This window comes from Acanthopagrus latus, chromosome 14 (genome assembly GCF_904848185.1).
Source record: "Acanthopagrus latus isolate v.2019 chromosome 14, fAcaLat1.1, whole genome shotgun sequence".
NCBI lineage: Eukaryota > Metazoa > Chordata > Actinopteri > Spariformes > Sparidae > Acanthopagrus > Acanthopagrus latus.
This window is the reverse complement of record NC_051052.1, coordinates 15,292,090-15,319,389: the sequence shown is the minus strand read 5'-3', so window position 1 is coordinate 15,319,389 and position 27,300 is coordinate 15,292,090. Positions and strand designations below refer to the sequence as shown.

The window sequence follows — 27,300 nt, the reverse complement described above, 5'->3', positions numbered from 1 at the left end:
TGATTGTGGTTAATGTTATTGTTGTAACACTGGCTGTGCTATCAATCTGTTGCAAGGTCCACCTCATGTTCGCGTTCAGTGTTGCTTTTAAAGATTGAGGCTTCTAATAAAAATCCCCAGTCCCTCAAAGAGTTTGGAAAGGTTTTGTTATAATATATGCCTTCGTATACTCAAAAATATACACTGTAGTAAAGTGTAAGAAACAGATTAAACAGTATGTTACTCTACTCTAATGTAAGACGTTAGCATGGCCAGCTAACTGAACTGAACTTTAAGCTTTTAGCTAGCACCACTAGCTTACTTTTTTTTTTTTTTTAATATAAATTTTGCAGTTGTAGGTTATGTAAAACAGTGTTGGCATTGACTAGCACATCCACTGTGTAGTATTTCTTTGGGATGAAGAAGTTCAACCCGGAAATGATTATTTTTGCACTTCCTGTTCCCTCGTCTCAAAGTTGACAGGTTTTTTTAAATAGTTTGTTTGGTTAAATGCTCACCACAGACCCAAGATGTTTTGTTCTATGACATAAAGTAAGTCATTAAACGTCCCACAATTTAATAGTAAAATGCTTACGTGTCTAAAAAACAGAGGTTGCTAACAAGTGGCTAAGTGATACTACTGAGGCCGTCACAGCAGTAAACGTCATCACAGCAAACATGGAGACTTGTCTACTCACCAGTCCGTCTTTACAGGTCGACTTCAGTTACAAACTGTTCTAAATCTAACTATACAACTTGGAGATTAATCAGTTTTTAGAAAACTTGTATAGAAATTGTGCGGTGAGATGGTTAGTGGTGGTGGTAGCTTTTTAATTTGAGAGATTTTAATTTACACTTCAAAATAACGAAATTGGCGTTGATCTGTGTAGATTATCTTGAAGAACAAAACCTGCAAGTATCACAAACTTTGAGATTATTTCCAGCGGTAATCAAAAATCCAATAAAAAAAAAAAAATCCTGCAGGCCTGTTGTCGAGGGAAGCAGTGCCATGTTAACTTTTGGGCTAGCCTACAAAGAAACATGATCGCCACATCACTCTAAAAGTGTTAAAAACCAACACATAGAGATAATGTTCGCTAGCGACCACCAGAAAATGTCAGCTGTTGGAATGAATCTTTACCTTTTCTGCATTCAGCTTTTTTAATCAAAATATTGCCATCTGATTATTTTAACTTCTGATTTCATGATTCGCAGGAACAGTGAGTCAGTCGGTGCTGGATATAAATCACGTATGACACATGGGAGATAAAAACAGGCACGCGTCAGAATGCAGCGCCAACCATCTTCCCTGAAATGTTTCTTCCTCGTCACCAACCTCACACATCTACATCCACAAATACATAAATAACAGCACATGAGCGCAGAAAAAAAAACAAACAAACTTCACAACTAAGACATGCATGCACATGCTCTGACAAGAGCTGCACAGATGGAGACTCGAGCAAGCATCTTAGCAAACAGGGATATTCTTGGACCTCTTGGCACCGACACACAGAGGCTTCTAATAAAAATCTCAGACAGCACCCAGACACCACCTTCTGTTCCGACCATGTGGCCGCGTGGTAAGCACTGTGCTTAAAACAGAGACTCATCCGCAGGCGGGCCAAATCATTCTCTCACCTTTTGAGCGCATGGGCTCACATGTGCGACGGGAGCGGCCTGGCACTACAACGAGACGAGGGGATCTGCTTAGCACACACACGGGCCTCTGTTCCTCGAGCACCTACCTGTATCGCACAAACTGTCTTTTCTCGCAATCTCTTTAAGGGATTATGGGATTTGGTGCAAGCTACCTTGCTAAAAATGTATTGTTTTTCACATAAAACACTCAAAGTGTAATTGCAGGGCTCAACGCATTGCTGTGGTTGTTGGTCACAGCATCACGTTGCAGGTACTCAGACAGTTATCAGCGCTTTGTGTGTGTGTGTCCGTACGTTGCATTTGATTAAGCTTTGGGGTTCGCAGTGTGAGCTAACCGTCTGCAAAACTCCGTGAAACATCTGCTTTCCTGCAGAATCTCACCAGTCCTCTGCTGTCGACATGGTGAGGCAGCTCAGGTTACTTTGGTTGCATAAGCGCCACAAGGCCGGCACTTCACCCACCCACACACACACACACACACACACACACACAGACACACACACTCACATGTGCACGTGAAAACACACACAAAGCTATAAGTGACTGTGCAAATATGCTCTGGATTAAGTCGATGTATGTGCAGACATTTTCCCCCCGAATTATCATCTCGTTTTCTTGTTTTTTTTTTACACATTAATTGAAACCTTGCAGACACATTTCAGTCCACATGCACCAACAACACACATAAACACTGGCAGCGGGCCTAAAGCAATAAGTCTAAGTGCTTATGGTGGAGGAGATAGACGTCTGTTCAGGAGATCAGGTTGCACCGTGCTTATGCATGTGTGTGCTGTAAGGCGGAGAGACGGGCGACAGAGCGCGCTGTACTGATGACCGCCACATGGGGGCAACATGTCGAAGTACATTCATGTTGCTGCTGTGCTGAACTGAGTCTGAGGCGCTGGGATGAGTGCCAGCTCTCATACACTGATGCTTTTCAGTCTGTCCTCGCCTGCAAAAAAAAAACCCAAGTCATATCAGAGGGGGAGGATTTCGAGCCAATCATAACTCTTAAATGTTTTCTTTTTTTATCATTGCTTTCTTTTTTGGGTAGTTTGTTTGAGTTATTTGTAATTTAACTCCACAAAGTGAGGATTTTAAGTTAACGAGGGAGTTTTTACCTACAATTTAACCTTGATTTCCTCCCAATATTTTGACTTCATCAGACATTTTCCCATTCTTTGTTGCTTATATGACTTTGAGAACCATTTGATTGGTTTAGGTGTGTTTAACAAGGAGAAAGGAGAAGAAAGCAGTGTGTTGTGGCAGCAGACATTTACATTAATACTTTTGGTATCATCTTGTCAGTGAAAAATCAAAAGTTGCAATAAAAATAGAAGATGAGTGTTCGAGGTGTGTGTCTAGTGATGAATACATTTTTTTTTAAGAAAATGGCCAAAACTCAAGTTAATACTGATAATAACGATACAAGTAGTAGTAGTTAAATCAACTGCTAGATTTTTAAAACAGAAAACTTGAAATTAATGTTGTGGTGCAAGGGAAAAACATGACATAGATAAATCATTAGGTCAACACAGCCCTGTCGAAGACTGAAAAGCAAGATATTTGAATATTAAAAATCAAAGTTTGTGCCGAACAATGCTGGTACCTTATCTTAAAAATGAATAAAACCTAATGTCTTAACTCTCACGCATTATTTTGTTCATTAGATGTTATTGACATGTGTCACTTCTGGGACTCTGTAGAATACTATACAATGGAAAATGTGAGAAGAACTGGATCCATGTGAACGTTAAGAGACAAGAAACAACCTGCTTCCACAAGGCAGGAGTCTCAACCACCACATGTCTCGAGGGAGATCCATTTCTTTTTTTTTTTTAACCTAAATATTCCCATTACAGCCTTTTTAAACGACTGAAGGATTATAAATCAGCTGTGGCTCAGAGGCCAGAAATGGTCCTTGTGCAAATATTTTCTTTACTTGAGTCCACAAACCCCATTAATATAAGTTAGAGGCCGCGGAGGCAGCTGGATCACTCGACCATACGTCTGATTTTTTTTAAAAAACCCTCAAACTTTTTTCCCTCATGGGTGTTTTGGTTCTGTGGATCAGTGATTCACATTGTCTCCCCACATATTGTGTTATCAAACCTGCTGGCCGGTTCAGAGTTTCTACGTTCTTCCTGTCAGTATCAGTGTGATTTCCCTCCGGGAGCTCCGGTTTCCTCCCACACAAACCATAGGCACGCTGGACTGGAGGCTCTAAACTGAATGCGTTGTCTGGTCTATTTGTATATATAGATGCATATAGTATCCTGTAAATGTACACAGCGCAGCTTGTCATGGGCCCTGACTCTCAGCCAACACATGCTGGGAAGGGCTCCAGCCCCCGGAGCCCTTCCAAGGATAAGAGAATATAGAAAATAGATGGAAAACTGCACTTGGAAAAAGAACCGTGTGTCACCTAGTGGTTATATAATTCTTTCTTTTCCCATTAAATATGGTTTTCAAAGCCTCAGAGGGAATAAATTAATAAAGGTGTTCATTTTTCATTGGCTGTAACAAGAGATTGTCATTGATTTAAGTTAATTTCACTCCATTAAATTAATATCCTGAGCCAAAATTTGATGATCAACAGTCTCGATTTCATCCTGTGACATCTGTGATGTGACTCATTCTTACCAGATGACAAAAAAACATAAATTTGTAAGAGGAAACCACATAAAGTGAAAATGGTTAATGACTTTGTGTTCTCATGAGGCCTCAATATGTTTAGACAATTTTTTTTTTTTAATGTATGTATCTTAAACAGCAGCCATCAGTTTTGCAGATGTGTTTTGGAATATGGGTTGAAATATCGCAGGAGATCCTCACAGCACTGTACATTTTATAGTTGACCTTACTTTTAAAAAGTCAGGAGCCCTATTACCTCAGAAATACCAAGTAAAGTAGACTATTACATTTAGGTTGTAAGAAGTAAAAAGTTTAAACAGCTTAAAGTTATATATCCACTTTTCCTTTTGTCCGCCTTTATAGTGTAATCAATATCTTTGATTGGGTCAACCAAGTAGACTTTATTTGACATTTCAAGTCTTTGTCAAATGGTTTTCTAAGTACCCGAAGCACTTGATGTGTAAAATCTGACAAAGTGACTTTAGTCAGAATCAACAAGTGAAGTAGAATTATCATTTTAAGCTGTTTGAACTGTTAAGCTCGGTAATTCTGAGGTAATCTGTTTCCTGACTTATTTAAGTTAATTTAAGTTACTGAGTCAAGTCAACTTTTTAAAATGTACAGTGTATAACAATCATTTTGGTTGATACCTTGAACAGAGCAAGGCTAGTTTGTGTCTCTATGCTAAGCTATGCTAAAGTAAGCTGATTACTGTAAAAAATGACAAAGTGACTTCACTTTTTAAAAAATGAGGAAAGCAATGAAGTCAAAAATACCAAGTCATGTAATTTTAAGATGTTAAAATGTTTTCGATTGCACAGCTTGAAGTAAATAGTCTCCTTGACATGTAGAGTAAATACAACTTCTCAGCCTTACAGTGTAGATACTGGTGAACGTGTCTCACCTGTTACCTGTGCCTCCTCTTGCCCTTGTTCACCAGGAAGCCGCTTGCCCTCTTTGTCTTTGAGCTGTGGTGCCATCCAGTGACCAGGTGCACAAATCTTTCTGCACATTTTATCGATAATAACGCAAATTCTGCTCATTACATCCATCAAAAACAGCTACATTTTCCATTAGTATTTTTATTTTGTTTAGGACACCTTAGCTGGAGCCCCTGCTCCGGGGAGGGAGGAGGAAAAAAAAAAGAGGAACACCTTTTGTAGCTGATATATTAAGTCTGAGCTATGGTAAGTGCTTGTGCCTTTAAGCAATGAGAGGTTTTTTTATACAGCATTTATATACAGCGTCTATACATACAACATTCACACCAACATGGCTGCAGTGGGCATGCCAGTCCACGTACACCCTCCAATTTTTTTCCTCGACTCTTGAACAAAAAAACAAAAAAAAGGAGATAAAGGGCAAAAGGAAACACGGAGAGAAATCACATACAGGCATTAAACAAGAGATTCCAGAAAGCACCAGGTTCAAGTTGAAAAGATAAACAAAACAAAACAAAAAAAATAAGAGCATGCATATAAATCTTTGGGAATGGCTTCTGTTTAAAACATATATGGTTTATTCTACATTTTATTTCATTTTCTTTTTTTATTAGAAGCTATTTTCACCTTGATTTTTATGGAACAACAACATCACACCAGGAGAGGAAACAAGGGATGGATGGATGGATGGATGGATGGATGGTGGAATGTGATGAAGAAAAAAGTGTGAAAAAAAAACAACCCCAGAAACTAAGCACAAGAAATCAATGTCATGGTCGCATTTTTTTTCTTTTTCTTTTTTCTTTATCTCTACTTGAATTGAGTACAATACAAATAGAAAAACTCGGAGTTCTTTCGCGGAGTGCAGCGTGGCAGTGTTACACTCTCGAATGCTAGTCCTAGTACACAGGTAATATCTAGTACATTCTAGTATACCAGTTGTTAACGGTATTGTAAAACACAAGTTAAAAACCCCTCGCTGCCTGCTCTACAGGTCAGCTCGCTTATAATTCATACTTAACGTCGAGAAAAACTGGGATATGTTCGAATCGTTTGTGTTCGGGAATTTGAGCCAAATATTACGCACAGTAATATGTTACAGCATTGGTTAACTGCTTCTATGACTGAAGTGTGTGTGTGTGTGTGTGTGTGTGTGTGTGTGTGAAAGCATCGCCATAGTATGCAGGCGTCTGCTCTGTAAGCCGTATCTGCTAACCTTGAAGCTAAATAATGAAATGATATGTCGCGTTTGAGGTCCATGTCCACTTAAGTTTTGGAAATGAGCGCGTGGATTTGATGACATCGTGGTTTGTGGTGGGCGAGGCAGTGTTGGTAGGGGTCAGTGTTGCGTGGGGGTGGGGAGGGGGGGGCGCTGTGGTCGAACACGCACGCTTACAAAAACAAAAAACTTTCACACACTCATTTACAAACACACTTCCTCGTGGAGGCGCGGCGCCGGGTGGGGGAGGTGAGGGAGACGCGCTCTACTTCTTCCTGTAGTTGCCGAGCTGGATGGCGGAGCGGTCGAAGACGCAGCGGAAGGTGATTGGCTGAACTTCCCAGTAGGGCACGGGGTTGCTGAAGAGGCTGATGCCGGAGTACATGGCCTTCTTGCTGTTGAGGCCGGGAGGGCAGAAGTCGCCTGTTCCCACGGCGGAGATCTTGTTGGCGTGGAGGTAGACCACCTAGAGGAGGGTTTTGAATAATGACAGCTTTCAAGTCACTGAGTGGGGATGTACGTGGCAACAATTTAGTTTTTCCAAAATAAAGCAGATGAAGAAGATAATAATAAGTCACCTAAATGAATAATAACAGGTCAAAACAGCCAAAATGACCTTTTTCTTTTTTTCTGTTTAACTACAGGACTTGATGCTGCACGACGCTCAGAGGGGAACTATGTAGTTTTGGATGATTCATTCAAAGTTTTACAACCTATTGCATAATTTTTTATTGTGAAAGGATGTTGTGGCAGAAAAATATGACTCTCCCCGGACATTCTGTCTTCCTACGATAAGGTCTGGATAATAACTACCGTATATAGTTTTGAACAAGATATGAGGTTACAATACCAAACTATATATGTATCTTTCAATAACTGAATGAACAAGCTGTTCTCAGAGGAAAATAAGGTCCCTAGAACACTGTCTGAGGCTAGAAAGGTGGCGGGGTCCATATAAACAAAGTAAAACAGTATGAAACTGTGTTGTCGTCAGGAACTGGAGGGGAGTTGCAGACAGTTAAACTGTGTGGGAGTGTCCTTACATATTAACATGAGAGTGTCTAAAACAATCATGCATCTAAGCAGCACTGAGGGGGATGAGAAGGATCCTCGAAGAAGGGACTAAAGGACGGAAGTGCCACAAAGTCACTGGGACAGACAATATAATGCTAATTACAGATTCCAAAAACACCACACTATAGAAAGTCATAATGAATCGCAATTTCCATTGTATACAATGGAACAGGACAGAAGACAAAGAACAAAAAGAGCTAAAGTAATTTAAGAAAGATTACAAAAACGTGTCACTTAAGCACATCATTATTTTGAGCAGTTCCTGAAATAAAAACCCTACTTAACACCTGCTTTCAGTAGAACCACATTGATCTATTAAAACTTGGGAACTCACAAAATAACTGCAAAGAGATGTTCGAGAGCCATGCTGCACTAATAATCCACGTAAACTACAGGAAATTACCTCGAAAAGGTTTATTGGGGACGAGTTTGATGCGGCGGTTACACAAGCTTCAGAAGCTTAATGAAATTATGACATTAAAGCTAAAAGGGCCTCTGATCGGGTCTGTTTACAGTCCCCCCTACTGCTTAAATCTGTAACATTATAGTCCTAAAGGCTACCAACACTTTACCCAATAAACAAACTGAGTGAATCCATGTGACTTTTGTTATGGAAGCCTTGGCTGACTTGTAATCGGGCAGTGTCGACCTAAACAAACCAAACGCAAAAAAATGCGACAGAGTAAACCTTTCGCGTATGGTTCAGATCAGAGAAAATGAGCTGTGTGTGGTCACACTGTAAGAAAATGAGAAACATAACCATGACGCTCGAGCAGAGGTAATTTGCTGGAACTAAATGGTTACAAAAACAAGGTTCCTGTGATCAGACCTGGGTTAATGTCATGTGCAAGAGATGTACGAGTGCTGTAATCAGAACAGTGTGTACCTGGATGTACTTGTGGTCGGACAGGCCGGGAGGAACACTGGTCAGGGCGTTGTTGTCGAGGTGCAGCTCTCGCAGGTGGGGGACGTTAGCCAGGGTGCCATTTTCCACAGAGCTGATCTCATTGTAGCTCAGACCGAGCCTGCAGGGAAAAAAAATTAAGTGAAATAAGATGCGGAAATGTGCAAATGTGTAGGACGCAAGAAACGCCAAGTTACATTGATGTTTATCTCTGGCTGCCAAAATTATCATTACCTCACAGCAAGAATCCACACCTGTCATCGAGGTCGTTACTTTACCAGTTTATTTCTTGATAATGAGAAGAAGGGAAAGAAAAACCATCCCTCACTCATATCCCTGTCCAACATACTCTGCTAATGCTTCATCAAAGCCTTCTTTGTTCTTGTTTGGTATGCCATCGTTGGCACAATCCAAGCAGTGATCTTATAAACACAGTTTATCCACTTTTTTCGAGCTAAACCAGTTATTTTGATTATTCCAAAACTGTTGTTTAAGTCTAAGGTTTTGTTACAGCTACAGTAAATCATTCAGCAACGGAGAGTCCTCGTAAAGCTGATACACATCAAAAGAAGAGAATGAAAACGGCATGAAAAACCCAGCTAACAGAATGAGAAATGGATGTTCACGTCTCCAAAAGGGATGTTTTAAAGCTAGACAATTAACTCTTTCAGATATGAGCGATGGAATAACACTAACTTTCTTTGACTAATATTAAGTTAAATTTGTTTGCAATCTTGCTTGGACAACACTACTATCACTTACTTAGTCATAGTGTGAACAGTAGGCCTGGGGGTTAATGTTAGTCAAAGTTTAGACAATAACTCACATTATTAAAGTGAAATCAACACAAACATCCTTCTTACAAATGAAAAGCAAAATTAATTTGCAATAAAACAACTTGCTTGATACGCAAAAGGCTTTTCAATCTACAACCTTTACTTAATCTGGTTTTACAAGTAGGCTTCGCATATGGTGGCTAACATTAGCACACTTTAGAGAGAAGAAATGATGCTCTTTGAAATGAAAAGCTGAAATCATTAGCAGTAAAATACAACTTGCTATAAACAGTCAGATTCACACTGCAACCTTACTTAGTCTGGTATGACCAGTAGCTTAGCAGATGGTGGCTAATGTGAGCTAATATTAGAAAACTTTAGATATTAACTGACACTAAGTTAAAATGACACAAACTTTACACAAACAAAAATCTAAATTCATTATGATTCAAAAACAACTCTGTAAATACACTTTGGTGTGACCGGTATACACCTAACATATGCATGCTAACGTCAGCTAATGTTAGCAAACTTTAGATAGATACCTGTGTAAATGAAATTCTAAATTCATTATCAATTAAACACATGCAAATGAGTAGCTGATTGACCAGTAACATATGTTGGCTAATGTTTTTGCTAACCCTAAGTTAGCAAACGCAAGATAAATACAGCTGTATATCATCACACCAAAACTAAACTTACTGTTGTTTGTTACGAGCAGCAGCACGTGGCTAATGTTAGCAATTTTTTGATGGATATCTTACAGCTGTGTAAACTGATGTTGCTCAAGTTCAACAAAACTAAAGGTGAAGTTCATGAGCAACAAAATAATTCTTGCTAAATTCAGTTCAATCTGCTACAGCCATGGCCTCAGTTGGTCTCGTCCAGTAGCTAATGGTTTCTACTGTTAGCATTATACTGACTTCAGATAGATGCTGTAGATGGATTGAAAGGGCAGTGTAACTGATGTTCAGTTAATCTAATGGATTTATGACTGCCTGCTTGTGCTTGATTAGCATGATACAGATAAACATAATGGTTAAACTTCAGCAGTAAAAGTAAACACAGTGCACTATGTCAACAGTAGACATGACTTGTCAGTGCACAACTACACCGTAATTGGCATTTATGTCCATTGTGGTTGCTTTTCAGCCATAGTTAGGTGTGCTTCAAGTCTTGAAATCAAAAAGAAATTATAAGGTAAACATGAATCATAATTCTTACTTGGCCAGGTTCTTCAGGCCCTTGAGGCTGTTAGCTGTCACCTTGGTGATCTTGTTTGCATCCAGGTGGAGCTCAGAGAGGGAGCTGGGCAGGCCTGACAAACCACAAGACAGGAATTACCTCTGTGAACATGATGATGACTTAAGTAACATCTACCTTAGAAGCTTACATGACATTATGAAGCCACTTAAGCTTGAAAACAGGCGGTTAACAATGTGTAGCATTTAATTTCAGGTCAAAAAGTGCAGACCAATTATCAAAGAGTGGCTGTTTTTAAGTCAGTAAAATCCAAAAAGATTCTTAGTCCATGTATCATTTTACTAAACACACCATAATCGTTCCCACCCTGACCTAGTTTTGCATTTCTAGGCGGTGCAATTTGTGTGTTTTTTCACATTGAGCCCATTGTTTCACTGCAGACTTAAATCCAAGCGTGCATTCTTTGATTGTTATTCTTGGCAGAGCCTGACCAGATCAGACACGAATCAGGCCAAATTCCCCGATTTAGGTATTAATTCTGTGGACAGAGATATTAGAGCGTTACCTTTGGGGATTTCTGTGATGTTAGTGTCTGCAATGCGAATGTAAGACACCCGTTTCAGGTCAGCAAATGCACCGGCGTCGATTCCTGCGCTCTTCAACGGGTTGGAACCGAGTTCTGAAAAGAAATGAATGAAAAAAAAAAAAAAAAAACGAATGAGAGCACAGAAAAAAAAACAAAACAGGAGAAGAGGAAACAGAGAACAGCAGTAATTGATCACGTCTATGAAGTTAATTCCTCTCCTGGTGTGTTACGGGAACATCGAGCTGAGTCATGAGTAAACAAAGTCTTTGGCAAGAGATTAGCTTGTGTTTTCAAAGGAGCCTTTCTCCGCGCCAGATTCCCTGATTTGTCTCGGCGCGTGATTCTCATATCGTTGCATTTATAAGTGACCGTGTTCACACCCGGCAATGGCACCTTTTTTAATTTGTGGAACAGGAAGTTTTACAGTCAGAGAGGAGTTGTCAAAGTGTCAGCAAAGTGGGGCAAAATGACGGGGACGGAGGATCAAGGACAAATATTCTGATTCTTTGGTTGAATCAAAAGAAAACACATGTTGTGTAATCGAGCATTAACAGGCTACCAGAGTCTGAAGCAGCCTCAGCACTTCCAGTCTGTGATTTGCAAGTCTTGTCTCAACAGTTAAATGCCGTGAAGCAAACTTTCCATCTGCTCTTTCCAAATGAAAATCAATCAAATTTCCCATTCCCACGCAAGAACCTACTTTAACCAATAAATAAAAGAAGTCTGGACAGAATGACTGTTAACATCCTCCTCGGTGAAGGCTGCAGCTTGTTACAGCTGCTGAAGTTCACCAGAGGCAGGTTGTGTGTTTGGAAACACAGATTTTCCCCCTGATTCAAGTGGCTCCATTGTACGCCTTGGAAAAATAATGTGCACTGCTAAAGAATCCTCAACTAATTTCTGTAGCATGTTGCACAAAGAATCACATCTTACGACTTATTTCACCAATTTTTCTGCTTTGTTTCTGATTGTAAGTCTAATGAATGTCACGTCGACTATCATTTCAGCTGCTGATCAATCAAGAAGTGGTAAAATGCTAATGATGTTTCCAGTTCCCTACGTTTATATGACTTTTTTATATAACATTATCCTATGACTGGATCCTCCCACCCTAGGCATGATGGCCGCTATTTGATTATGTATGTGACCTACATGTTGAAAAATATGTTGCATCCACTGTCATACCACTTCAAACTGCTTGAAATAAATATCTGTATTTTTTGTTTCCATACCCATGACGATGACATGGGACATCCCCTGGAAGGAGGACTTCTTGATCTTGGTGATCTCATTCTCGTGGATGCGCAGCTCCTGCAGGCTCTTGGGCATGTTGGCGGGCACGTCCTTGAGCATGTTCTTAGAAAGGTAGAGGCGCTGCAGCTTGGTCAGTGGGCTCAGGGCCTTGGCGTGGATGATGGTGATTTTGTTGTTGACCAGGATCAGAGCCTGCGAGGAAGAGCACCAGTGAGATTGGAACCATAGAGCACTCGGTGTTTGTGAACACACGGCAGCAGTTTTTTTTTTGCCAAATCCAGCCTGTCCCTGTTTAAATCCACATCGGTGTTTAAACTTCTATTGTTATGGAATTTGAACTTTATTGGAAACTTTACACCTCTGTGGCTTTCACTGTTTTTTACTTACACTCAGAAACATTCCCGGCTACAAATGCACCATGGGCCCTTTAAAAAAATAATCTCTTCCTCCCAGATGAGAATCCACGAAAACAAGACACTCGGCAGATGTTAAACCCTCCTGCCTGCCTGCGCTCTCAAGATGGAAGGGCCAAGTTCAAGTGCACTCTGGAGTTATCGCTAATGCATTTTCAGAGGAATCTCTCTCTGCTGCTATTCCACTCTCATGTAAGCAGACACAAGGCAATGTGAGGTATGTGGTCAGTTCCCTTAAGAGGCCAGTTGCACTGGAAACAGCTCCGGCCGTCAGACAGAGGTATTTATTGCAAAGTTTGGAGGCGTTTGAAGCTGCGAGGGTTTAAAGCCTACGGGTGAATAGTTTCCATGCACCTGGTGACTGCAGGAGCGCTGGTGTAATGATGATAAGGACGGGTGGAAAAAGGTGCTCTGGGTGACTATGTGGATGGAACTTGCGTCTGGGCGGCACAGAGATCTTGCCCTTGGGGGCGAAAGGGATTTTTGTCAGTATGAATGTTTGTGTAATCATTGCTTGCACTGACAACAACAGAGTGCATCCTCTCGTGTTATTTCTACAGTTTATGTCAACAGCTGGCTACTCAGCAGGAGACATAAGGGAAATACGACGCAGTTAACCTGCCATTGATGGGGGACGCGATGAACATTGTGAACTTCAAATATGTGTTGAAACTGGCAAAAGAGCTAGTTAGCTGTTAGCAGTCAGTGAGCAGCGAGTCTCGCCACGGCTTTGTCTGCATGTCTTTAAAACAATCTCAATCATCTGATGCGGTGCTTAACCCAGGATGCAACAACGGTGCCCCTGCAAAGGTAACAGCTGCCATCTTGTATACATTTGTGCCTTTAGCAAACAGGTTGGTGCAAGCGAAACTTGCACGTTTGAGCTTTTAGGTTGTTGTTTTACTTGGGAATGGAAACAGTCCACTCGGATAACGGAAAGAGGGTGGGGAAATGCGCCCAATGACAGGTTTTATACCAACAGTCTACAGAGTCCTGCGGAGTTTGGCTACAGTGGGAAATTTCTTTAAAGAACAGTAGGGGAACGATAAATGCATCGCTTAAAAACAAGATGCGTCCTCATGGGGATCATAAACGGTTTGTGTTGAAGTGAGATTTCTATGCTTGCATAAGACCACATTACATAACTTTAGGAATAACACACTGACATTGAGCTGCACACATGGAAGTATAATGTCTCTTACATGCAGCCCTTTCAGGTTCTTGAAGTCGTTCTCCTTGATCTCCGTGATCTTGTTGTTCTGCAGGTCCAGCAGGGTGGTGTCGTCTGGGATCTCTGCGGGAACAGCCTTCAGTCCTGGTGGAGGAATTTTTTGGGAGAGATTGTTTAATTAGAAGTAGGGTACGAGGGTTAGAAGCGTGAAAATGCAATAAATCCGTCAGAATGATGGATGATGGAAAACTGAGTTTTGAGGCGAGACGATGACAGCCGTGGTTCTGGCGACGAGAGGTTAACTACGCTCTGACCGCAACAGGAAATGGATACCTATTCGTCTCCATCAGCATGGTCGGAGAAGGTCTATTGTATGTTAAACGTACTGAATATATATTTTCTCATTAAATTTCTTTACGTTAAGCGGTGGACACACAATTTCCTGCTAAAGTTGGAGAAGTTTAAGTGATTTAGAGACTGTCGTATCCTTGTTTTTGTCCTTGCTTTAAAGTCAGAAGGGCTTTGACCTCTTGAGGACTGTTATGGGCTGCATGCACAGAAAGAGATGAGCAGGAAAGAGAAAGAGAGTTTACAGTAGCGACACGTGAAATTACAAGGTCGGCATTGTCAACGTAGCATGCTACATAAAGTTTCAATGACAGGGGATTGGAGCACATCAAATAGTTATTCGGTCCCTTTGGAATGTCACCATAAAACCCCATTCTGCTCTGAGGCACATATGGTGGAAATGGACCTTAAAACAAATTTCCTTTGGAGTAAGTAAGCGACTGCATACCTGGACAGTGAGCTCACTCTGAAATCGTTTTGCTTGGACTTTATCGTGGCACGTCATGGCTGATGTGACACAGAAGATGGCATCTGTAGTGAAAGACTGTTTGGTTGAGCGGGCTGTTTTGTAAAAGAGCGGAGACAGCTGGGAGTCATGGTGTATGCACTTCTGCATCCGTGGTAACACAAAAAAAATACATTCAGCATGGGCTGGTTTACATTTCAGAGGAAGACGCGTAGAATAAACTGTTTGACAAAGAAGCTTACGCTCTGTATCTCCAGTCTACGTACATGTGTCTGCACACATTTTGTCCTGAAAGCTTGTGACGACCTCTGTTCAGCTCACCCAAACATCACTTGCAGCTAGGTTTGCTTTTCTGTCAGCTTTTTCCAACTCGGCAGCGGATGACCCACAAACCATCACAGCTGTTTGTGGTCACCGCCATCATTACAGCGCCACACTGTATACCTCTGTACTTGCACACACGTTGTTTTTTTTATTGTTCGTCTCTCAAAGTCAGACCACCTCAGCATTTACTGCTCCAGTTGTGGATATTCTTTTCTTTTATTATCGTCTTACAGAACGACATAGCTGGAATTCCCTTTGAAAATAAGTGGTTGTAAAATTTAAAATGGTGGTGGAGACGTTAAGCATGTACAATTTTTTTGAGGTACTGTAGAAGACATTTATGTTCTATGTTGCAGCGATCCCTCACCAGTTTGTACCTTAAGTGTTGGTAGTCTGATCGTTAAACAGCACCAACACTTCCCTGAGCTCCCAGTTGGGGGCACCAGTGATAGTTAGCAGCAGTTGGCCTCTGGCGATCTGTTAAGACAGGTGGCCAATTCTTACATACAGTTTTGCAACTTTACACCCAACTTTCATCCAGATTTTATGTACTTTTGTATCCAATTTGTTGCCTTTCCTTCTACAAGGAGACACTTCACAAAAATCTACAGTAGAAATAAATCATCCCATGACCACCACACCTTGAAACTGCTTCCTATAACAGAAGACGTTGAGACAAATGGGCGGAAAACACAAATGAGCAATTGATTATCCACAAGAGTATTTTAAAGGGGCCTTATATAAACATGTGTAGCAATTTCCAGGTATAAATCACTTTTTTATTGGTCACATGTGACCAGATTGTTACACGAGGAAGAAATTCTACCTTCCCCAACGACTTGTTGAGGTTGTTTGATGCAGATGAGCTGTGGATTTCTTTTTGCAAAGGACTTAGATTTTCCAGTCGCGACAGCCTCATCTCAGCGCCCGTTGACAGTCTGTAATGTTAGCTTAGAAATACAGTCCGCTAACATAAACTAGCCTCCAGCGCAACACCAATCTTACACAGCCCTTTCAAGTGGAAAAAAAAGTGAAATATTATCACTGCAAATTCATTTTTATGTGATTCTCAGCATTTTTTTGTAATCAGTAGAAATAATTCCTTCATTTCAAATAAAAACCGGTGGAACTGTTGTACAAAGAAACTGATATCTTGATGGATTTAGCGACAAATGAGTGCAGCTTTTCAGACAAGTACTTGGCCATATGACATATATGATTAGTACTGTAAATAGAATCAGTGTGTGATGCCAATAGCATGAACTAACGAGTGCATATGAATTGTCTGACCATCATTTGTCGGTCGGCATCTCCCGTTTCAGCTGATAGCCTCTTGGCAGGAAATGAGTGAGGAAAAATGGGACTTTTCAGTCTCACCCCAACTATCCTAGTCACTGTTAATCACTCCATTTTAAATCAGTGTGATTGGGATCTCAAGCGTATGATTGCTTTGGACTGAACTGGACTCGTGTTCAGCACTTCCAAGTATTAATGCCTGTGTTTATGTAATGTCCTCTTGTTGTCTGGCGCTGGGGCCGAGGCAAGTCGAGTCGATCTCGCTGCATCAGCAGAGGCCTGTTCGCCTCGTGGGATTGGGTAAGTTGGGAAATTTCAGTGGGCCGTTGGCAAAGTGTGGGGGGTAGACACAACGCCCTCCAACCACACACCTTTCACAATCGCTGTTTATAAAAGGCAATTATTTAATTATAGAAGCCGACTGAGCCTTTGATCTAAAAAAAAATAAAACAACCAAAAGGATGTTGCGTTAGTCTGTATTTGCCAACTCTGCCAGAAAGAGTTTTTACTCATCTATAATCGCAAATCATTAGTACCCCAGGCTAAATGTTCCCTCCTGAGTGTTTTTACTGTCGTCCTGCCAGATACAAAGGGTGCTCTGGGCTGGTGAGCAGACTCTTCTGTCATGCTCAGGCCTGTGTGTGTCCACATTCATACATATAAGTTCAAATCCTCTGTGTGTGTGTATGTTTGCGTGCATGCGAGCAGGTCTGGGGAACAGATGGAGGCTCGGGGCCAGCAGTGCTGATACAGGAGTGGAGCATCCAGCCATGGAGCTGCGTCTCCAGGGGGAACGCGCTGCTGACGACTGGGGCCCCGGCTGGAGGACTGATGTAATGGAACCGGCCTCTTCCTGAACATCACTCTCTCCAGCTGTCTGTGGCTCCTACTGCCTGTCTGTGGCTCCCAACATCGAGCCACCTGCCTATCTCGGGTTGCCTGTCTGTCTGTATGCTCTCTGCAATTGCTGTCCTGAATCTCTAAAAGGCCTTTTTTTTAATGTCACCATCTCGCCCCCTTTTTTGAGCTTACTCAACCAAAGTGGTTATGGGCTGGTCGTCTGTCCACTCCTCTTTTTTTATTTTATCCCTCCAAGTTTGTCCATCTGTGTCGCTCCCTCCCTCCGTCTGTCTCCTAGAAGTTCGCGCCCCTTCCTTTCCAAACAAAGCCAGAGCCAAAAAAACCATCGAACCCAACTGCAAAGCGAAGCACTTTCTTGTAACACTCAACAATAAACGCGTCCGGGGGCTTTTCTCTGTCTCGAAGTTTGCGAGATGACTCAAGCGCTTGTGTACGCTGTATATCAGATTAAACAAACAGACTGGATAAGCTCCAAACAACAAAGATGACAATTGAGTAAATTGTTGTGACTGAGCCGAATTAAAAAGCCGACAACATAAATCTGGTGTTCTGAGCTCGGTGAGTAAGCTTTACATTGACAAACGTGGGATTCCTTCAGGACTTTCCTACCTACGTTGTTTTTAAAAAAACTGTTTACCCAGAAAAGGAAAATAATGTAATTGCTACAGGAAGCAGAGTGTATGGCTCATAGCATCTGTGAGCAGTTAGGATATCAACACTGGTGTCATGTTCCTCTGGAGGACATCACAATAAGGCAGAACATGATGTAACCCTCAAATGACCCTGTTTTGTAAAGTCAGTGAACTATTTTTTCCGCTCATGTCACTCATGGCACAGTAAAAGCGCGATATAAAAAAACAGGCACAGACACACGTCCAACCTCAGCGTGTGATCCATCCGAGTGAGCTCAGTTGTTTGGAATCCGGCTCGCAACACCAAATGGAGGCGCGGACGGAGAAAATGGATGCGAACCATTACACAACGTGTATGATTGCAATCAAGTCACGATGACACATTTCTTTCTCAGGAGCTTTGGAACAAATGATAAAGATAACTGGTTGTATTACTCAACACAGCACATTTATTATATTAATAGTTGCAGAACACCAGAAGTAGGTGTTTCAGGCTGTAGTCTTAGCGTTGTAGTGTAGCTTGAGACTGTATCAGCGTTGGTCTGGAGGAAGGTTTTGATGAGGCCGTTATCATTCTGCAAGACGATTGTATTTCATTAGACCAATCACAGTCCTCTTGGTTGATGAAATCCCAGGATGCAGAGTTCGAGCCCCCGCAAACTAGTGTCGCTGGTGAACATGTTTTGCTCTTGGAGAGGGCGAGCCCCGGCATTAAAATGGCTAAATTGCTACAAAAGAAAAGGTAACACTTCCAAGCTCATAGGTGGTTGCTTCTAACTCGGTGTGTATTCAACGCGTGACAAACGGGAGAGCTGAAATGGGCCGCGGTGCACCTCGGGAAGCTACGAGCATTGTCTAGAACAGCCGGGATCAGCTCCGATATTAGGTGAGCCTGACTATCTTTGCAGTGTTTCGAACATTTGACAATTTGTTCCTTTGTTTCTTTTTTTATCTTTGTGAAATTGAACATATCTGGGTTTGGGACCAGTGATTGGTGACTCTGTCCCTTTACTGGGATGTTGGGTTGTCTACTAACTACACCTTTGTGTCAGTATCAGCCCAGTTAATAATCCAGTAACGCTACAATGCTCCATGTTGAGCATTTAATTAAAGGTACTGAAGTCCAAAAAGCAAAGAAAGAGTCACACATATATTGAGAGAGTGTGTGGGCTTCAATATGAGTGGGAGGCGTCTTGTCTTACCAAGGTCAGAGCACTGGATCACGCGCAGGTGGCACTGGCATCTGAAGGGGCACTTGGGTCCTTCAGGCATGGGTTGGAGCCTTACATCTGGCATCTCAGTAGGAAAACCTGATCCCGCCTCATCCTCCATCATGAAGTCTAAGAAGCCGGACTGGCGGAAGGGCGGCAGAGCCCAGCACGCCGTGACAAGGAGCAGAGAGAGACAGGCTGACCTCATGGTGCCGCGAGCAGGGAGCCTGGGGAGACGAGAGAGGACACAGTTCAAAGGTTTGGGTGGATGCATTTTCAGAACAGTCCGTCTATGATTAGTTTTGAAAATACCACACTGGGTTCGACTGTTTCTGATAGACTGTTATAGAGGGAAAGAAGAGAGGGGAGAGAAAACGGACTTTGAGCGTGGCAGTGAATCAACGGCAGCGTGAGACAGACAGAACAGGAGATGCTGATTGAGGTCCAGAGGGTCAAAGGGCAAAGGTCAGAGGTGGAGGGCTCCAGGGTTAAACACTTGGGTGTAACAATTTAGCGTGGCTGGTCAAATGAGCTCTGACTGGTCAGTTTTAGCCAGAAGGTGAAAGGTGACAGAGCAGAGGTTGAGAAAATTACACAATATTACTTTGACAGCAAGGTAAGAGTAGAGGTACCTATGCTTATGTTACTAAAAATACATGAATTTTTAGCACTTATATTAAGTATTTATACTTCTGAGTAGCTTATTTCAATTCTTTAACACTGGCATACTTAAGCTAACAATCCATTGTTTTTAGCTTATGGTTTTGACCGCTTAGCTATTACATGAAAGCACCTTCTTCTTGAACGTGGGTTGTTTACATTAAAACACACACTCTCATGTAACATTTCTTAACTATCATAACTACCATTTATCTATAATGCTTAATTTATAGTAACTATCTCAACCGTTTAGTTCTAGCTAGTATTTCAGCTGTTCTTACTCTAACTATTTTAACCATCAATCTATCAATGACTTGTACTACATGCTTTTAGCTAACTAGCTTTCACATAATCCCAGTCACAGTATACAAAAAATGTCATCAAAGTATGTGCGTGTTATTTTTATTTAATCCCTTGATCTGTCCACCTACATACCCACAACTGACGCAGTGCCCCTGTTTGGAAATCACTGTGCTATAAGATCAAACTGTGTACTAGTGTTTTGCTGTTGCTTCGTTAAAGGATACTTGTTTATTGTTGAATCATCTGGATACTATAACACGCCTACGTAATTTGCTTTTGCAACAGAGACAGAGACAACAGCCGACTGCTGCACAAGCAACATCTGCTTCAACTTTTACACTGATGCACTTCATGGGAAATTTTCATGGCTCCCACTTTACACCACTGAACTACATCTTGTGTTCAAGAAGTAAATGAATCACAGAAATGATTTGCTCACCATTAAAGTCTTTTTTATCATCCTGTCTGTGTCAAAACACAGCGGAGGAGCGGCTGTCACCGGGAGAACCCTGCTGCCTTATGTAGTTGTCTATTTCCAAACACAACCACAACCCAGATGACACATGCACGACTCTCTCTCGAACTCAAACAGAACAGCGGAGATCCACAACCAACTCCCTGACCTCTTTTACACGACGTCGCACACTCGCACAGAAATGCATGCAGAGTCTCAAAGACCCAGCAATCTGCTTGTCATACGCGTCGCCAAGAGTCGCTCCTTCCTTTCGGTGCCACAATAATTGAAGGGCGCATTTGAGCCACAGCTGCTAACAACTGATTTGGGCGCAGCTGGCGTTTTAGTGGACCTTGACCTTAACATCATGAGCAGGATGATGAAACTGACCCAAAACCATCAGTTGGACCAGAGCTGAAAGCGACTCCGGGCTGGTTTATATGGCCAATGTGCATGCGTCTGTGCATAAAATTGTGTTACTTGCATGATTTTAGGCATGAATAAAGCAAAAGATTGAGTTTTTAATTGCGATTAAAGCATGTGCACAGGTCGACTGTGTGAGCAACAGAAATAAACGCACAGGTTTAAGTCCTCCAAATGCTCTCAACCATGTTTTCTCTGAGAGCAGGAGAGACTGAAAGCAAAAAGTGATGTGCTGATGTAGTTGAAATTCAGGTTACGTCAGGTCAGAGGGATCACGCCTCAGAGGGACTCTCAACACAAGCAGTAATTATAGTCGCTGTCCACAAAACAGCCGCCACTCTGACACACTGTACAGCTTCGGTCCAGTGGTTACAGTGCTTGCATACAGTATGACCGAGCTTGAAAATCACTTCCACTCAGAGGGGAGCTGTGTTGGATGGGATGGCTCTGACTTCTTAATGCTCCTTTATTCACTCCGTTGCTACGAAGCAGGAAAAAAAACAGAGAGATACTCAAAAAAGGGTGATTTCACAGACGCTGGAACTGTAAGCGCGCAATGTTTAACGTCTGGATGCAGTTTATCCCTTGAAAAGAAAAAAAAACTCCTTTTCTCCCACATGGAAACACGGAGTAGTGGGAGGCGTTAAAACAAAGAGTCTGAACATACAGTAGATCCAGAGGACACGTTGTTCCAGGCTCCTCGACAGACTGAGTAATCTTGGCTATGTCGGGATCTCTTATCTCAGTGCAGCTCAAAGCTCAATCCAACAAAAACCTCGTCTGCAAACTTGGCGTCAGCGTTCCGCCGTCACTTCGGATTTAGGGTATAAAGCACTCCTGGGTCAAGCACTGCGCGTACATGCCTTTGATAGCTTGTTTTATTCTGGTTTTGATGCCAGACGAGTTGGGCTTGTCTCGTACTGTGATGCATAAATTGCCAAAACTGGAAACTTTTTTTTTACAGCCACTTCTCATGGAGGTACTCGTGTCCTGAGCTGCTTGCATCTGGCTCTTCTTGCAGGCCAGAACGTTCAGATTTATCTACAAAGCCAGCAAACAGCAAGGCACATGAAGTAACAGAGGTTTCAGTGCTGATTAATGACCCTTATCTCCCTGCGTTGACCCTTGGCCACAAGCACATAAACAGATATACATCCACATGTGCACCGGTGGAGGATTTCAGGCGGGCCCTCCATGTGTCCTGCCATCAATCCATCAACCTTCGCCCATAAACGTTTCACCGGCTTTTAATGTGAGCCAGGCAGGCAAAAAAGAAAGAGAAAGAGAAGAGGAGAGCGATCCGAAAACTAAGCTCCATGAGCATTTACTGGCTTCAGCATTACTGTAAAGACGAGAATTACTGGGACTTTGTGAGTCATAATCAGACCCAGGAGTTGTTGATGATGAGACTAGAACAAGATTTTGAAATAAAACCAGGAAAAAGGAGTACGAGAGATTCTTAGGGATTATCGTTGGGGACGTTAACTACCAATTTGTGGCCACAGACACAGAACGAACTTCTATAAGCGGTATTGATACGATTAAATAAGGGAATTTAGAGATGGGGGGGCGTACGTTGTGGATATTTATTGCTGTTCACAGTGGCGAAATCGTTCATAACGAGCACGAGTTGAAATTCAAGGCTTCTCCCCAGCTGGGATGAACCTCTGAAGACGAAGCATGAGACAACCTGCTGTGCCCAGAGGGTCGGTTCTTTCATTATTAGTCTGCTCAGATGTGTCCACGGGCCCTGCAGGTTCAGGTGCACCCCCACCCACACACACACCTCGACTTGAAGAATCTACTGAACACACATGACACGGTGTTTGTGTATGTGTGCAAGCTGGAACATGACCTGATCATACACACTCGACATCGTCATTATCAGCGTTTTCCAAAGAAGATGCGACTTTCTGTTCTTGAATCAAAGGTGTTCCTCGTCTTTATTCCTAGTAGTTGTTTGATTTGTATCTCTACTTCTTTCTTACCATGTTCACCCTTTCTTTTCATGATGTATCTGCTCAGCGAGGCCTCATGCGGAGAACACGGCCAGTACCAAATCCTGGCACGGCTGAACAGTGTTGGTCTGTTGGGGTCATGGGTTGAGATATGGACGGGGCACTGTATAGTGTCTTTATAGGAGGCTTAAGAGTTGGAAAGGTGCCAGGTTTCAGTGGTCCCCAAAAATATCTAGGCCCTGGTTTGGCTCTCCTGATGGTTCACGTCTGCAGCTGTATGCCAGCATACAGGATGGAAATAGGACAGGCTTTAATCTCAAGAAGTGGACTGACACTAATCAGTGACAATGTGGCATGAATTGGTGCACAGCCTGGCTCCCTGCTGGGAAGACTGTCAGAGAGAAGTGCGAACAAGGATACAGGTCAACTTGAGGCATTCAGAAAGGGTCACATTCACATCGCAGTCTCACGCTGGAGAGCGACGCTTCTGATGGATTTAGCAAATTTCAGGCTGGATGGTGACTTTTGGGAAACTTTGGGGTTGGTGATGAAGTTCATGAAAAGTTAATCTGTAACTCATTTCGTGCTAAACCTCAACCATTTAAAGGCCTGTCGAAGAGTTTAAAGGGGGCGTTGTTTGGTCAGCAGATGCCTGTTGAGACGCTTCACATGGTGGCTGAAGACAAGATGTGTCAGAAGGCAAAACAGCACGAGCATCTGTGAGAAAGTTGGGTCTGCATTTTCAAAAGATTTACAATCCACAACGTTCCCAGAAAAGGACATGTGGTGAATGTTGCCCCAACCATCTCCATCTTCTTCTCTGGTGTCTCTTAAAAACCTGCGATCCATCATCCCGGTGCCTGACCGAGAAAAAAAAAAAGGGGTGGAGGCTGACATTTCCTGTGGCGGCGGCGGCATCCTTGTCAATTTTCCTGCGTCCCTCTTTTGTCTCATCTCCCTCTCTCTCCTCCTCTCCCTCCCTCCCTCCCCTTCACTCTCTCCCCCTGGTCTGGCCCCAGCATTACTAATGATTCCCAGACAGGAAGCAGAGCTTGCATGAGGGAGTCAAGTAATTTTCCCTCCTTTGCTTTGTCACTTTCTCCTCTTTTGTCGCTGCCTTTTCACCAAAAACTCCGGGGCCTAGAAAATCAATGAGACACCGGAGCAATCAGCGACCCCTTCATTAAAAAAAACTTCTGCAGCATGAACGGACTTGAATATTAAGGTGTCTTGATTTTCAGCGGATCGCGTCTCACAGTGAGGGGGGAAACAATATGAAACAGACATCAACTCCCATCCCACCCCTCTCCCTTCTAGCTCTCCGCAGGCCTGCGTCTTGCCTCTGCAGAGCGTCTGTCAGCAATGAATCACTGGAAGGTATTTACAAGGCCACAGGACGTTTAGAACACGTGTGGCCCTTTTAACCCGATCAGCAAATTAATGTGAGCTCTCTTCCCACGTGGTATTCTTCTTTACGGGAAACACATACGCTCGGACACGCCAGCGTGATTGATTATGATGCCTAAATGTCGATCTTCCTCTGGCGGGAGTCGGTGGTCGTCAACAGATTTCTGATACGTCGGGGGGGATTTTTGTGAGTGAGAACATCTGAAAGTATGCGAGGGCACGGCCAACAAACAACTCCAGAGCCAAAACATTCTTGTAAAAGGAGTCTCGTCTGGCGTCGAGAATGCCCAAGACACTCCCTGTGATCTTTTGACCACTACAATCAATTTCTTTTACGCAACAAAAATGTGATATTAAGTGTTGGAGTCATGTTGATTATGTAAAGAAGGCTTTACTGAAGAGATTGCCTGTTGTCTGCAGACATAGCATGAGAAAAAAAAAAAAAGCCAGCGAGCGGTTAAACCACATTTCATCTGTTCCATGAGAAGAGCTGTCGGCCTGCCATCAACCTCAGTCCCATTATCAACAGTCTGCACTGCACAGACGTGGACGAACTGTCCAACCTTCTCTCCCTTTCTTCTCTTTCCATCTCCTCCTCCCTTTCTCTGTGCTCTTTCCCTCCGTCGCCCATCGCTTATGGCATTTTTCTCTCTCTGTCCGACCCTTAAAAAAAAAAAAAAAACTCTGGCGAGGAACACCGACATGTGGAACTTTTCTGGTATTCCGGTGAGCAGAAGTGAAGTGAGAGATTGAGGGGTGGGTGGGGGAGGAAAAGCCTTCATGGCTGATGTCCATTCACTTCACATTGTTCTTTTTTGCCTCTTTGTGACCCAGAGAGTTGAAGTCCAGATGGAAAAAATGCGGCCCCTGAGTGCAGATCTGGGCCTTGTCTCCTCCAACCCTTCCACTCACTCATTCCCGTTCAACATCTGCTCAGCTCGACTCGAAAATATGAACTGGCGAAGCGCTTTTATAGCTCTTGAGTGTATTTTAGTGAAAGTGTGTGTGTGTGTGCCACGTTTAGCCTCCATTCTAATCTGAAGGCCCCACAGTTTCTGTTTTGTTTGTCTCAGTTTTTCCCACTCTGGTTCTCTCAGAGCAGCTGAGCCTTATTAGTTTTTTTTTTTTTTCCCCTGCTGGCAAAAAGGATGTAATGAGTTAGCTGAGAGTTGTGTGGTGGCTTGCCGGGAAGCCTTCAGACCTCTCTTTGATAGAGGAAGCTGTACCATTACGGGATTAATGGCACTGTGTGTTTGCCAGGTACGGCTTCTTTTTTTTTTTCTTCTTCTTCTTCATCTCCTCTTCAAAGCTCTCTCACTTTAAGTTGCCCCTAGCAATTTGGGTCCTGTTCTAGCTCCTGTGGAAACAGAAGCAAAAAAAAAAAGAGAGAGAGAGAGGGGAAAAAAAAGGAAAAGAGAGGAGGTTCACACTGAGAAGAGACAGGGCAGCAGAGTCGAGACAGATAAGAGATTGGGGTTAAATGAAGTGCTGAAATGGAAAGTGTGAGGAGCTGCAGAAACAACTTTTCCAAGTCAAAGTCTTGACATGCACAGAAAGAAATCCTCATTGTTGTTTCAGCTTTTTTCCCCTCCCTCCCTCCCTCGTTTGCTTGTAGACGGCCCAAACACCACAGGGGAAGGAAAAGAGAATGAAAGAAAAACTAAACAGAGAGAGAAAAGGAACAAATTAATGCAACAAATCATCATTTCTTTTCCACTGACGTCAACAAACAGCCTGATTAGAAAGCAGAAAATCTCATTCCCCCCGCCTGCCCCTCCTTCAGCCCCTTTTGCTGTTCGTGTTGACGTTTACAAATCTGATTCACTTTATAAAACTAACACGAGCTCGAGGAATGCATTTCCATATGGGATACATCCAAACCGTCAACAAACAAAGCGTCCAGACGCTTGGCCACGGAGAGCAAAGCATTAAAAAAAAAAAAAAATGCTGAGAGCATCACACGGCACTCAGTGGAGGATAGTTCGGACGCTAACGACGGGCCGGATGAATATGTTTTCTTGGCAGAGGAGTGAGGTACCAGCATCAACTGTGCACTGCTACCACACCCCCTCCGCTAGCCGCTGCTCTTTTGACTTAGCTGCATGCAGACTGGACTGGGAAAGCATAAGAACAAGACCTGGCAACATTTCCAGAATACACACTCATGAAGAAAAAACATACTTTAAACCCAGTTTAATAGAAAGACACACGTGTGGTAATCTTATCTCCACAAAATGACATCTGCGAACTATGTGACTTTTCAGCCCTGACTGACAGTTTGTCTTGTGTGCAGATCCACCACAAAAAACAAGCCACTCTCTCAGGATTAATCTGTATCTTGTCAAAAATGTGTGAAGCCTGACTCTTTACCTCACCACCTCCCCCCCCAGGGTTAAAGGATTAACCTACCTGTTCTCAGTAGAAGCGAGGCGAAGAGAGCTGAGGAGAGATGAGCTTGACTCCCAAAAAATCCAGTCGAGTGGGGGGGATGAGACTGTGAAGTGGCTGCGAGGGCCTATGGGGTAATTGGACTCGGAGCGCGTGTAGCCAAGATCAAGCAGGTGTGCTCTGTCACAACAAGGGGAGGAGAGAGGGAGAGAGACAGAGGAGAGAGAGGGGAGAGAGAGAGACAGAAGGAGGGAGGGGTCTGACCGCCGAGCTCCTCTCAGGACCGAAAACAATTGGTGGAGAACTCGCCCCGCTCTCGCTGTGCGTGCTCCAAAAAACAGCGTGAAGAAGAAGAAGCACGAGAAGAAGAAGAGGAAGAAGAAGTGGAGGAAAGAGAAAAAAAGGGAGAGCGCAGAGAGAGAAAAGAAGGAGAGAGAAGAAGAGTTTGAGTTTAAGGCTATGAGCAGTGATTCGGCTGGCAGCCACCCTCACTGTGACATCTGGTAATGATAGGTCCGGTGTGGAGCTGAGCAGAGATCGCTGCACACAAACTCTCTTTCTCCCTCTTTCACACTCTGCCTGTCATTCATCCTCATTCAGCCTCCACAGTGAGTGTCCCCAGGAAAAAACACATTCACATTCACACTTTTGTCTAATCTGTTCACACGGGCACCTCCCCCCATCAGACCTCCTTCTCTGTTTTAACCCCATTCCCCAAATCTTGATTAGGTCTGTTGCCTTCATGGACCATTG

The 27,300-nt window shown here is 42.9% G+C and overlaps 1 protein-coding gene across 2 annotated transcripts; it reads right to left on the bottom strand.

Moving 5' to 3' along the window:
• Positions 1-5,337: 5,337 nt before the first annotated feature.
• dcn (decorin) lies at positions 5,338-27,045 on the bottom strand. Of its 2 annotated transcripts, XM_037122045.1 has the most exons (8): positions 26,569-27,045; positions 18,946-19,181; positions 13,848-13,960; positions 12,211-12,424; positions 10,958-11,071; positions 10,414-10,507; positions 8,396-8,534; positions 6,701-6,901 (listed from the first exon to the last, which is right to left on the bottom strand). In XM_037122045.1, exons 2-8 carry the CDS (start codon positions 19,160-19,162, stop codon positions 6,701-6,703), a joined length of 1,092 nt encoding a protein of 363 aa, XP_036977940.1. In that variant the 5' UTR covers positions 19,163-19,181; positions 26,569-27,045. The 2 variants fall into 2 exon arrangements, with proteins under 2 accessions (XP_036977941.1, XP_036977940.1); XM_037122046.1 differs by lacking the exon at positions 26,569-27,045 and having other exon boundaries at positions 5,338-6,901; positions 18,946-19,162.
• Between the last annotated feature and the right edge of the window lie 255 nt (positions 27,046-27,300).